This window comes from Martes martes, assembly GCF_963455335.1.
Source record: "Martes martes genome assembly, chromosome: 7".
In the NCBI taxonomy this organism is placed as follows: Eukaryota; Metazoa; Chordata; class Mammalia; order Carnivora; family Mustelidae; genus Martes; species Martes martes.
Window position 1 is genome coordinate 47,510,034 of NC_137894.1, and position 12,759 is coordinate 47,522,792.

The 12,759-nt window shown below is 45.1% G+C and overlaps 1 protein-coding gene across 3 annotated transcripts in view; it reads left to right on the forward strand.

Annotated features, from left to right (window-relative positions):
* LOC308345857 (IQ domain-containing protein H-like) overlaps positions 1–12,759 on the forward strand; it is a gene marked incomplete at both ends in the record, with an annotated part of 94,075 nt that overhangs the window by 60,912 nt on the left and 20,404 nt on the right. For 2 of the 3 annotated variants that reach the window (XM_080808407.1, XM_080808409.1), the window contains one exon: positions 3,817–3,984. The exons of the other annotated variant lie outside the window; for it this stretch is intronic. In XM_080808407.1, the coding sequence (XP_080664533.1) occupies positions 3,817–3,984 (168 nt within the window). The remainder of the gene's footprint in view (positions 1–3,816; positions 3,985–12,759) is intronic. 3 annotated transcript variants of the gene reach the window in all.

The window sequence follows — 12,759 nt, forward strand, 5'->3', positions numbered from 1 at the left end:
ACGTGTTCTTTTTAAGGCCTTGATGCAAACGTCTCTAGCGTTCTACTCATTTTTAACAAAATGATCTTTACACCAGCGGTAAGTCAAACAATCATCAACTAGTGATTTATGACTGGGAGCTGAGCCATCTTGTTTGCTCATCCTACACCTTTGACACCCTGCTCTGTAACCGAGGGCAAACCACTTTGCTCCATTTATAAAGTAAACTGATTGTATTAGATGATTTTTAAGGGTCTTTCCAGCACTAACCTTCAGTGATGTCTTTCCCTTACCATCACAGCTAATCAATTAACCTGTCAAGCTAGTCATTAGAAGTCCTGCAAGTCGCGTCAAAGGCACTTCTGAACACTTAAAAATCCGTCCACTTCTCTCCGTCCCCACTCACAGTGCTTTTGTACAGGCCACCGTCCCTGCTCATCTGAACTGTGTGGGAGTATTCAGTGCAGAGATTAGGCTCCTAAGGTTAACAGTGAAATCCAAAATCAAGAATAGGATTAAATGAGGTAAGTGGGAAAGCATGAGGCTGGCACAGAGGACATGCTCACTGTGTATTTCCTACAGTGCAATCTGAAACCAGATTCTAGAGGCCCACCTAGATCCTGTTCCTTAGAAGCTGGAGTGGAGTTCACAATGACACATCCGAGGTGCTGATGTGCCCTGCTGTGAGCGTAGCCCTGCCCCAGACATGGGATGCTGGGGGAAGACAAAGACTCAGCAGCTTCCCCTAAAGGGCTGACAGACTAGAGGGGGAGGCAGGAACCCTTGTACACAAAACAAGCATGCCTCAGGCGGTGTCTTCAATGGAAAAACCAGATGGAGAACAGAACAATTATCTGAGCAATTCAGGCAAGCCTGCTGTTGAGGAAAGGGCTTAATGAAATTTGTTCTACTATTTCTTTTGTGAACCGAGGGTTTAGGGCAGTCTAGGGAAGCAAAAGTGCTGGGGCTCTAGAAAGAACAGAATTCTCGCCCGTGTTCTATGATCTTAAGCAAACCATGACGTCACTTTCTGATCTCAGCGTCCTCATTGGTCAAATGGAGACGGAGTAATACCAGCCTTGCCCAAATCTAACCACTCCCTGGGCTGAGCTGTTGAGAGGTTGAGCACAACGACCATAAATGGGGAAAACAATTATTAAATGGGGCAATCTAATAGCCACACAGGCTACTAAAAATGTGTCTCCTAAGATCCTACCCTTCAAGGAAATGCTTAGTCATTAAAATTAACATTTGTACTGAACTTTATCATTTGTAAGGCAATTTTAGGTGCATTTAGTTTGTTTTCAAAGCCCTGTGTGGCAGGTATTATCATTTGCTCCTTTTGCACTCAAGGATGCTGATATTGAAGGAATTTACACAACTTGGTCAAATGTACACTCTTTGCGAGGGCCAGAGTTAGGCTGACCCCTTGGTTCTCACTCTCCCCCTACACTGTGCTGCCTTCTCGTTAAAATCCTGATCACCACGAGTACACATGTCATGACCAGCACCAGGCGATGAATGGAAGCTCTAAATCACTACACTTGTACACTTGAGGCTAATGTAACAATGCATGTGAACTATACTGGAATTAAGTTTTTGAAAATCCTTATGACCAAAACATTAATAATATGAACACAAATATTAATAATGTTGGTTATATACACTTCCCTTTAATCAAGGACATGAAAACATCAAAAGAGAAGCTCTGGGGGGGAAAAAAATGCCTGACATGCAAGAACAGCAAGTTTACTTTCTCCTATTAAGAAAAAGTAGCTGTCCCCATCTGATTTGCATTTTCTGCCATACAGCAGGAAATACTTAAGTTGACAAATAGGATATTTACAACTGCAACAGATACTTGGCAGTTAGTTTTTAACCATTGTTGCAAATGTGATTTATTTGCTATTATAAAAGGGCATTACTGTGTGAATATGACTCCTGAAATTAGCTTCAGTTTAGCAAGGGGCCTTGACAGCTTGACCTCTTAATATCCTTATAATGATGCCATTTACATTCAATGCTTACTCAAGTCACTCACTGCTAGATTTGTTTGAGAGGAGTCCACTCTAGGGCAGATGTACTATGTATTTTAACATACAGAGTTGGTGTGTGGGGCACATGGAGGCCTTCTAAGAGGAAAAAATGTTGAATCAAGTCTTCATGAAAATCTGTTCGTTTCCAACTTCCTACAGTGAAAATGCGTTACTGCTAATTACAGCATACTCCAGAAATACAATACTTCATGTTTTCTCCACAAGACACTTTCATGGCATGGATTACAGTAAACAAGGGCATGTTTTCACCCTCTGCAACTTTAGCTTTTAATGTGACTGGGAAACTGGTGTCGTTGCGGAATGGCTGAGCCCAGGTCAGTGCCATCTCCGCCAGCAGAGAATGGGAAACGGGTGGACTTGGAGCCAGAAAGAACAGGATTCAAATCCCAGCACCGCCACTTCCTGGCTGTGTGGCCTTAGGTATCCCTGTGAGCCTGTATTTTTTTTTCATCTATGACATGGGACTGTTATTTTTTAGGTTATTGTAAAGATCTGAGATGTCTGGGAAACACCTGGCACTTGGCAGGTCCTTGATACATGGAAGCCAGTCACATTTGTGTTGCTTGTCAAAGCTCAGATGTCACCTTCTCCGTGATGGAGCCCTGACTTTGCTAGACAAACTGCGTTTGTCCTTTCTGACTCGGTAGTACTTTGTTCCATCCCTTTATTATATCACGTATGACACTGTGTTGTAAATGACTGAACACGTATGCATCTGTCTGGCCCTCCTGGATGCCAGCACCTGTGCCCATCTACCTTTGACTCTCCAGTAACTAGCACAGTCGCCTTGAACTTGCCTTCACTAGCCTTGAGCATTGAACTGAGGATGATGCTGGGGGTGCTTCCGTATTCAGTGTGGGGATGGGTGGTGCCGGGCAGTTAAGGATGATGGTCTGTCTCAGGAGAGGGGGAGAGGTAGAACATGACCCACTTCTGTTTTCCCCGGTTTATAGTAGATGCTCAGTAAATATCTGCCAAAGGAATTAATGGACTTACTTAGTTATCGAGTGGCTTACACGAAGTTCTTGCTCACATGTGTCTATTTTTCAAAGCCTTTTAATTTTTATTGCATCATAGTATTCTCTAATAGCCCTGATGTTCAGCTAGGGTGGGTGTTCTCACAGTTCTCATTTCCCAGTTGAGGATACTGTGGCACCGTAGGGTGGCAAAATGACTTTCCCACACTCGTGACAAATGGGGGTAGTGCTAAGACTTACGGGCCAATCATGAGTTTCCCTAAAGTTTCATCGTGAGATTTCTTAGCACTGCTTTTTTTGAAATCAGAGCAAACTGCCCTTTTTTCCTATTCACTCCCTCTTTCACTCCCTCCGTCTACTCCTCTTTAGTTCCCCATCATCTGAAGCTTCTGTCCAGTCCATTTTTCTCAACAGAAAACATTGCGCAACTGGGGAACTCATACAGGATAAGGACTGGCTGGGTCGAGACACTGTCATCTTCTTTCTCCTAAAAATGGCAAAACAGCTGGGAGAATCAAAGTCCCCATAAGCATGGAACAGTGCATCTCCACAGATTACCTTGGCTGGGTGTTTTAATTTTATAACTTCCTGCAAGAATGTTCAGTCTTCTAATTAGAATCAGACTAGAGGCTCCGTCCTTCAGTTGAAGGAAATAGAAACAAAAGCAAAAACGTCTACTCCACTCAGTCATGTGTACACTGGTTTGGTTGGGTCTGACATGGTTTGGGCTGGTTAGTAGGGGTTGGAGCTTTCTCTCCAGGTTGTTACCTTACCTTCACTTCTGTGCCTCCTGTTTTAATCAGGTGTGGGCAACAGGCCTCAGCCTCTCATACAGTGACCAGCTGGCCCTGACTCAGCTCACCTTATACCTGACCAACGGCCATCTGGATTGCAGTCTGAGCACCCTGAAAGTGCCCTTTGTTCCTAAGAAAGAGAAGAAAATGAGCTGCCTTAATGCCCTCTCAGTGTCGGTAAGCAACAGATGCTTCTTGATTCCCCATGGTGTTCAGCAACACTCCATCGCGGCTTCCTGAGCTCTGGCTATGTGCCCAGCTTTTTGAGTATAGAGAGAAGAAAGAACCTCAGGAAACTCACTTAGCCTCTCCAAAACAGGTTTCTGGAGTAGAGTATATTGGCCAAAGGAAAGGGGAGAGAGCATTCCAGAAAGGGAAGACACCATGTTGGAAGGATGAAAGAGCCTGGGTTTTTCCAAGGGTGGGTCTTTTGGGACATTTCCCTCCATCTCTTCTCATCTTGCAGCCCTGGACAAGTTCTTTGACTACCACCAACTTCTGACAAAAGCCATATTTTTCTAGCTCCAATCTTGATTTTGAGCTCCACTCCCAGATCCACCATTCCACAGAACTCCTCTAGAGTCCTCAAGGTCAAGCTGTCTCGAACCACATTCCTCATCTGTCCTCCCCTGTACTTCCTTGTGGTGGGTCCTGCCAGAGGTTGATGGGACACCTCCACCCCCACAACCAGTCAACACCAGCTCATGCTGATGCTGGCCTTGACTCTGATCCCTCCTCCCCCTCCAAGAGATACTGCCTTAGTTCTGCTCCTCACTAAGATTCCCCGCCTCCCGACCCTCCCCTCAGCCTAACCACACATACAATCAAGATGGTCAAGGTGAAAAGCAGATCTGAGCATGCCGCTCCCCTACTTATGATTTTGAAATGATTCCTGTCATCTTCAGGAAAATCCCAACTTCCCAGCTGGGTTAACAAGGGCCTTCATGATCTGCCACTTTCTCCGGCCCCAACCTCCCATCTCATCACTAGCCCCCAGATGGTCCTTCATGTACATGGAATATGGGAGCAGAAGGGGGCTCTGGCTAGAGCTCCTCTGACTGCTGCCAGAGGGTTTCTTCTGCCTCTCCTACAGTGGGCTTCACACCCTTTTGGCAAACGAACATCTACTTGAGATGTTAATATATCAAACAGATAAAAGAGGAATTTCAATGGCTAATAGGACATAAACTAGTGTCCCAGAGCAGTATCTCCTGCCTCTCTGCTGAGCCTCTTTGGGTCCAGGAGAGACCTCTGGATTTAAGGAACCCTTGTTTGACTCTCATCAGGGTCTCGAGGGTCACCTTCCACGGCAGGAAGTCTGCACCCATTTGGAAGGCAGCCTGGGGGGATATCTGGGGGGGTTCAGATATCTGGGGGGGGTTCAGAAAACAGCCTCCTTCTTCTCAATCCACTTGTCCTATGAGGTACCCTTGCTCAAAGGAGTCCCCCTGATCTCTTTGCTTATTGAGAAGCAGAGTTAGTCTCTCTCTCCCATTGCCCCTCCCCCGGCTTGCAGGTTCTCTCTCTCTAATAAATAAATAAATCTTTAAAAAAGGGGGGAGGGCACCTGGGTGGCTCAGTCAGTTAAGCGTCTGACCTTTGATTTCCACTCATGTCATGATCTCAGGGTTGTGAGATTGAGCCCCACATCGAGCTCTGTGCTAGGCCTGGAGCCTGGTTAAGATTCTCTCTCTTGGGGCACCTGGGTGACTCAGTGAGTTAGGCCTCTGCCTTCGGCTCAGGTCATGATCCCAGGGTCCTGGGATTGAGCCCTGCATAGGGCTCTCTGTTGGGCGGGGAGCCTGCTTCCTCCTCTCTCTCTGCCTGCCTCTCTGCCTACTTGTGATCTCTCTGTCAAATAAATAAATAAAATAAAAAAAGATTCTCTCTCTCCCTCTGCCCCTTCCCTGATCAAGTGCTTTCTCTCTCTCTCTCAAATAAAACCTTTGAGAGAGAGAGAGAGAGAGAGAGGGGCAGAGTTGGAATGGGGAGAGCAGGTCCCTTTTAATTAGGTCCCAGGACCTCAATGAGAATCAACCAGGTCCAACTCCACCTGTGACCCCCATCCTCACTAAAGGGACAGGACCCCAAGTTCAATACTGGATGGAGGGACAGCAGTAAAACTTGAGCCTTGTGGCCTAGCAAACCTAACTCCATGCCATTTCTAAAAGGAAGCTGGAAGCTGAGTTAGTGTTCAATTCAAGACTTTCCAAGACAATTTGCCACATTTAAGTATGTTGCTTCAGAAGGCTGTAAGCAGAAGTTGTACTCTGAATTAGAAGCACTCTCCCATTTTCCCCATCTTGCCTATAGGTTTCAATCCTAGCTACAGGCAATATACGGGAATTCTCCTGTGATCAAGAGTGTTAAACACTTCTAGGAATTGCCTACGCTCAAGAGGGAAGCATTATGATCTTCAATAATTCAAATGTCTCTACAATCGCTAAAGAAAAGCTATGCAGGTTTTCTGATGTATGGATAAATTGAAAGTGCTTGTGGTTTTAGACAGATAGATGGATGTTCTCGGCCTGGTGCCACTGTGCATGTGTGCATGCGTGCGTTCCCATGTATGCGTACACACGGGATAGCCCATTTTTAAAAGAAGCAGCCATGCTTGCACATACGATGCAATTTACAACACAACTGAAGCTTCCTGAACAAGTGTGAATAGGCTGTGATGCCATCAGGTTTATAATCAGTCAGCTGACAGCCCCCTTTGAAGACTGAAGAAAAAGGAAAGGCACCAATGTGCCCACAATGATAAAAAGGGCGCATTCAGGACTAAGCCTACAAAATGCTTCTGCTTTGAGCCTATTCCTTTAAATAATCTGCTATGCAGGGGGGAAGCAAAGACTCTTCTGGGCTCTACAAAGGGCCGTTGTCCCAAATCAGAAACAGGTGGCAAAAAACTGTCATCTCGAGCCAGTCGCACCAGATGCATGGGCTTCTGCTCTAGCGTCCTCCAGGATTACCCAATTGAAGTCAGAAACCAGGTCGGAGGGGTCCCAGACATGCATGTTTGAGAAAAGAAAAGGAGCTACCTGCGACATTTTTAACTTTTAATTAACATTCTATCGGAATGAGGACAAAGCACTACCCTTTCCAATGGTTCTGACTCCTCCTCTTCCTCTGTGGCCCCTCCACACCACAGGTGGGTGTGTGGCCAAAGGGAACCATATTTGCAAACATCTTAAAACAACACAAACCATTTATAAGCATTTTAACAGCACATGGTCTGTAATGAATGATTAAGTAAAACCTTTTGTGTTAAATTATGATGTTAATAATGATTCTGTCTCCTGTAATTTATTATGAATTCTCAAATGCTTCGGGTTTGATTTTGATAGAATGCCACAACAACGGAGTTTATGTGATGACTTTATTTTTAGAACTCCTTCTTTGAAGGCGCACATTTCCCCGCTACTGCTGCTACTGTAATTATGTACAAAACCAATCACTCATTAGAGTTAGGATACATTATCTTCTAGACAGATGAGGCTAAATAAGCAACACATTAATAATTCAGAGAGCAGTTCATTATGCATGTGGATGCCTGCTTCGTAACTGACGTAAGAACCTCATCAGCCTCTGCCAACCTTTAAACAATAGTTCTGTGTTATTGCGGCCACATTCAAGTTTACGCTTGTTAAACTGCTACTTGGATTATTTTATCAAACGTTCATTTATTTGTGGTCCCTCACTGCCGAGAACAGATTTTGGAAGCTCCTTTTTTAAGTTAATGATTTGAGCAATGGGTGTTATTAATTCTCAGAATATTATAAACATGATTAATTTTCAGGCAGAGATTTATTACATGAGGATTTCAACTATGTCAACTGAAATGCATCACTGTCAAAACAAGTATCATGGCGAAAATAGAATACACTCCACACTTCAAGTGCTGGTGCTCAGAACTAAATCAATTTAAATTGTGGCTGAAGCAAAATTATATTCTCCAGTGAAAAGGAGTATTTCGAGCTTCCTTTATTTGGCTTGAAGCGTTCTTGTTAGATTGTGATTTAGAAAGGTAGTTTAATAAGACTAGACTTCTACTGATAATATTTCTCTCCTATTTTTCCCCCGTTTTACTAGAAAAGGCTAGCCTCTGAAATGTCCGCACATTCCACATGTAGCCAATGGGAATTCAGAGTGAAGAGCACTGGTCTGAAAGTTACGGATCATGAATTCTGATCTCTCTCTGCCTCCGTTTCCTCGTTTGCAAAATAAAGGAGGTCTAAGTGACCGCCAAGGTCTCTCGAGGGATTTGATTTTATGGGGCCTGTTCAATGGGGTGCTCTCAGCACCAAGCCCAGCCTAGGCAGTCTCATGCACAATGGGGTGCTGAGGGGGGCATCTCACTGTCTCCTGTAAGGGGACACAGCAAGGGCCCATCTCTCCATACTGCAGCCTTTCATTAGAAGGTCTTTTTCCAACAAAATCTTTTAGAAAGTAATATTGTAATGAGAAGTCAGATCCTAAGTCCTCATCAGCCATCACCTTAACTAGCTGGTTAATACCAGCTGGAAGCAAATTCAACAGACTTACTCAACACCTATAGTGTGTCAGGTACTCTCCTAAGCACAGAGGATATAAGGATAAGCAGCAAAGAGCTCTGAGTTTATCAAGAGACACAGAGATGGGGCACCTGGGTGGCTCAGTTGGTTAAGCGACTGCCTTCGGCTCGGTCATAATCCTGGCGTCCTGGGATCAAGTCCCAGCATCGGGCTCCCTGCTTGGCAGGGAGTCTGCTTCTCCCTCTGACCTCTCCCCTCTCATGCTCTCTCTCTCTCTTTCTCTCTCTCAAATAAATAAATAAATAAATCTTAAAAAAGAAAAAAAGACATAGAGAGGCCAATAAATAACCATAATACATATAATAACATAATAACATCCAAAATGTACTAAGCCTTACTCCACAGCAGGTACTGAAACTAAGTGCTTCACATGAATCTTTATACAACCCAATATATTAGGCAGGTGCTGTTATGATGCTCACTTTTTTTTTTTTTTAAGCAACAGTGCATGCAGGGGGAGAGGCAGAGGGAGGGAGAAGAGAATCTTAAGCAGGCACCAGACCCAATATGCAGCCTAATGCAGGGCTTGATCCCACAACCCTGAGATCAAGACCTGAGCCGAAATCAAGAGTCAGACACTTAACTATTGAGCCATCCAGGCCAAGCCACCCAGGGTATTACACTCATTTTTAGATAAGAAGACTGAGGTTAAGAAATGTCAAGCAACTTGTGGAAAGTCACTCAGCAAGTACGAGTGGAAGCCAGAATTTAAGCCCAGGCCTGCCAGATCTTAAAGCCTGTGTGTCTGTCCACTGTTCTGTGCAACCTGCCTTGCACTGGCAGAGTCAGTCATTTGGCCCCAGGGTACAGTTTAGCCTCACCCCTAAAGAAGTCTCTGGTTGAGGCCATAGAGAAAGCTCTTGTTCCAAAGGAGGCTTCATCTCCCTCTGTGATGGGGATGTTTCCAGGCATACGGCCATTATCCACTGGCTTGTAATCTGCTCTGAGCTAGGCCAAGATGCAGCACTGAAAAGGCCAGATGGTCACAGAGGAGTCTCCTCTTGCTGTAAAATCCATTTAGGTTTGTGATTTCCTTCCCAAACCTAAATGGATTTTATAGCATCAGAAGAGAGTTGATTATACCAGTCAACCTTTTAAAAAAATGTTTTCTATTTGCATAATGTTTTATCCTTTAAACTGACATGAGCTTATTTGATCCCCATGATGGCCCCCACGGAATAGATAAAACAGGGATTATCATACCCATTTTAGAGATTAGGAAACTGAGGCTATGCAAAGTTAAGTGAACTGCCCAAGGTCATAAAGTTAAGTAGGCATTCTGATTCAAGGTCCTTTCTGATGAAAAAGTCTGTTGGTTGGTTGGTTTTTAAATAACTTACCTTATTTGTGAAATTATTTTGTTTAGCAAATGATAATAATCACTGACATTTTTTGACTATTTTCTCTGTACCGGACACTGTTCTAAGGTCTTTAGATACTCATTTAATCCTCACAACAACACTGTCACACCTGTGCTACTGAATAAAAGACAAACCTAGACTATCAATAGTTTTTTCCTGTAGGAACTGTGGAGTTGGTTAAGTCTAAAAAGAGTAGGTTTATCACATATGGTCATCTTCACTGGCATTATAACACATTTACTAAGCACTTAACGTAAGCCAGGAATTTCACCAAGCATCAGGGATATAAAGACATCTGACTAAGGCCCTGTCCTTGAAAGGAAATCTAAAGTTGATAGCACATACATAAGGAAAACCACAGGCCTCATTTCAGCGTCAACTGAGTGATAGCCCCTCACGTGCAGCTGGAGTTCTTGGGAGAAAGGACCGTGAACTGGGACTGGCAGGGACAGGGGACACTCTACTAGAAAGAAGGAACTTGGCCTAGCCTTACAGACGGGGGCAGTCACTAAGTGGCGAGGGAAAGGAGACCTCCCCAGCAGAAGAAGAGAGCCCATGGTCTGTGAGGAGCTAGCCATGAACCAGGTGGGCTGGGGCAGACAATTTGGGAAGGAGGAAGTGGGGAAAGTGGTTGGAGCAATCCCCAAGTCAGTGTGGGAGAGTCTGCGCACCAAGCCACGTGTCTGAATTTCATCTTGAAGGCAAGGAGGAGACACTGAAGCGTTCTGAGCACTGACCAACCTGGGTCTGAGAGACAATCTTGTGGTAATGCTCGGAATCCAGGTACCAGCAGGGGAAGGAACAGCCTGGGAAATTACATTTAGTGGAGGCCCCAAATGCTGCCAGCCCTATCGATGCCTTCAAAGGAAGATCAACAGTATTTATAGCTACCATTCGTCAGGTGCCAGATGCTGTGCTAGGTGCTTATTTAGTCACTAAAAGTCGGAGCAGTTAAGCGACACATTCGAGGTCAGTCGGGTTTTGAACTTCTGTCTTTCTGACCCCATATAATTTTTCCACCACAGAATTCTGCTTGCATCCCCACCTCCCATGTAGGAAGGAGAAGCAGCTATCCAGGCCATAAAGCTCTGGAGTGGGATGGCGATGGTGATGGAAAAGACACAGCCTGGAAACATGGCCTAAATATCCTGGCTTTTCTCTCAGACTCTTTATGAATCCTAACCCCCGGTCCAGGAGGAGGGAAAACAGTCATCTGTCTCTGCAGAGAGGAAGAGACCTCAGGATAGCCTGTCCTTACTTGTCCGGCAACACTGGACAGTGAGCTCTCTGCCGTGCTTTGGAGCCAAGATACACCGCGGTGAGCTGCTCCTGCTGCCAGATGCTTGTCTATCTCTCACCCTGGCTGACTGGGGCCTAGTCTGGGGCTTGCTAGTTTATATCCTATGGCAGCGTAAGACAAGTTTAAAAGACAAAAATAACCTTGGAATTATCTTGTGAATTCATGGTAATCACCACGCAATTACATGCTCAGTAACCACAATGGAATTCTAGAGTATTTACAGTTCACTTCCATATGCAAAAACTCGGGCTTCCGGGCCTTCATTGTGAAGGCAGGAACGTGGTGCAGGCTGTCAGGAGAGGGCCAGCAAGCCTGGTGGTCACGCTCCTCCACACTGACCGAACTGCTGAGCCAGCGCTTCTCTCAGCAGGTTCTCATAAGCCCACCAATAAGCTCACCACATCCACCAAAGCTACACTGTCCTCCAAAAGATGGTCTACTGGGGGCCAGGCCTGGAATGACTGCCCTGAGCTATTATTCTCTGGGGATTTTCAGTCATTCTCTAGAGCCTGCTTCTGCCCCAAAGCACTCGCTGACTGGACATCCCCTGAATCACATCAGAAGAGCCTCTTCTGTCAGAGGCAAGTGCCCTAGACGTGCCCTACTGTACGCATCCACCCGTTCGTTCTTTCATTCAGGAAACACTGAGCGCCTGTTTTGTGGGACATTACATCCAACCTGGGGATTTGGGAACCAAACAGTTCCTGCCTTCTTCAGAGAACTCCCATCACGTCAGGGAGGCAGCCAGGGGAATAACCCATAAAGGTCAGAGTGGTAACAAAGTACAGTTGTGAGGCATGTGAGGGCCAAGTAGATTTTCTTTGGCAAAAGTAAAATGCTCAGTGGCTACAAATGGGACAACGCTAACAGAGATGTACAGCTCAAGATGCATTAGCCTGTGGGAGCCTAACATCTTTATAGATCTGGACTCTGCCTATACATGGGAAGAACAGGCTTGATGGTACTGAAAACACGACCACTAGACACAGTATTTTCCGCAAGTGTTGAAGGAAAAGAGAGTGTATGTGAGGAAATAAGTCACAGAAGGTGAATGTGAAATCTGAGAGAGAGAAAGTAAAAGTGTGTGTATGCGTATGTGGTACATAGGCAGGGAAAATACATTCCTCCTCCTCCGCTGGGCACTCAGTCCGCCCCAGTTTCTTGCATTATCTCAGAGACAGAGAGGGCAGGCCGTGACATTTCACAACAGACAACGTCAGGCCATTATGATCCTTGCAGCCTGCTGTGGACCAACAGGACCTCCTTTTCCTTCTCTTGTTCCAAGACACTGCACAAGGACAAGCACCTGGTTGCCCCCACACCCAAGGGCCCCCAAAGTTTAAAATCTGGGCCAGGCACCTTCACTTTCTATGTCTCAAGGTTGACTATGGCCCTACAGGCTGTTCTCCAAATTTCCAGTTCTCCAAGGATAAATGTAGCTGATTTCCAAACACAAATATCACATCTCACAAAGGACGTGCTACAAAATAGCCAGGATCCAATACTTTCTTTTGTATGTACTCAATTTTAAATGTTTTTAGGAAATGCTATAATTGAAATACTTCAGGCCTAACAACCAGTCTCTTTGGGCTAGCTCCCACTGATCAGCAAGCAAGATAAAGAATAGCACTTTCTCAAACAAAGAAAGCAACTGGCATCAAAATTCTCTCTCAGGAAGGCAGACCCTGCTTAGTGATTGGTTTCCAAAGAGTATAGT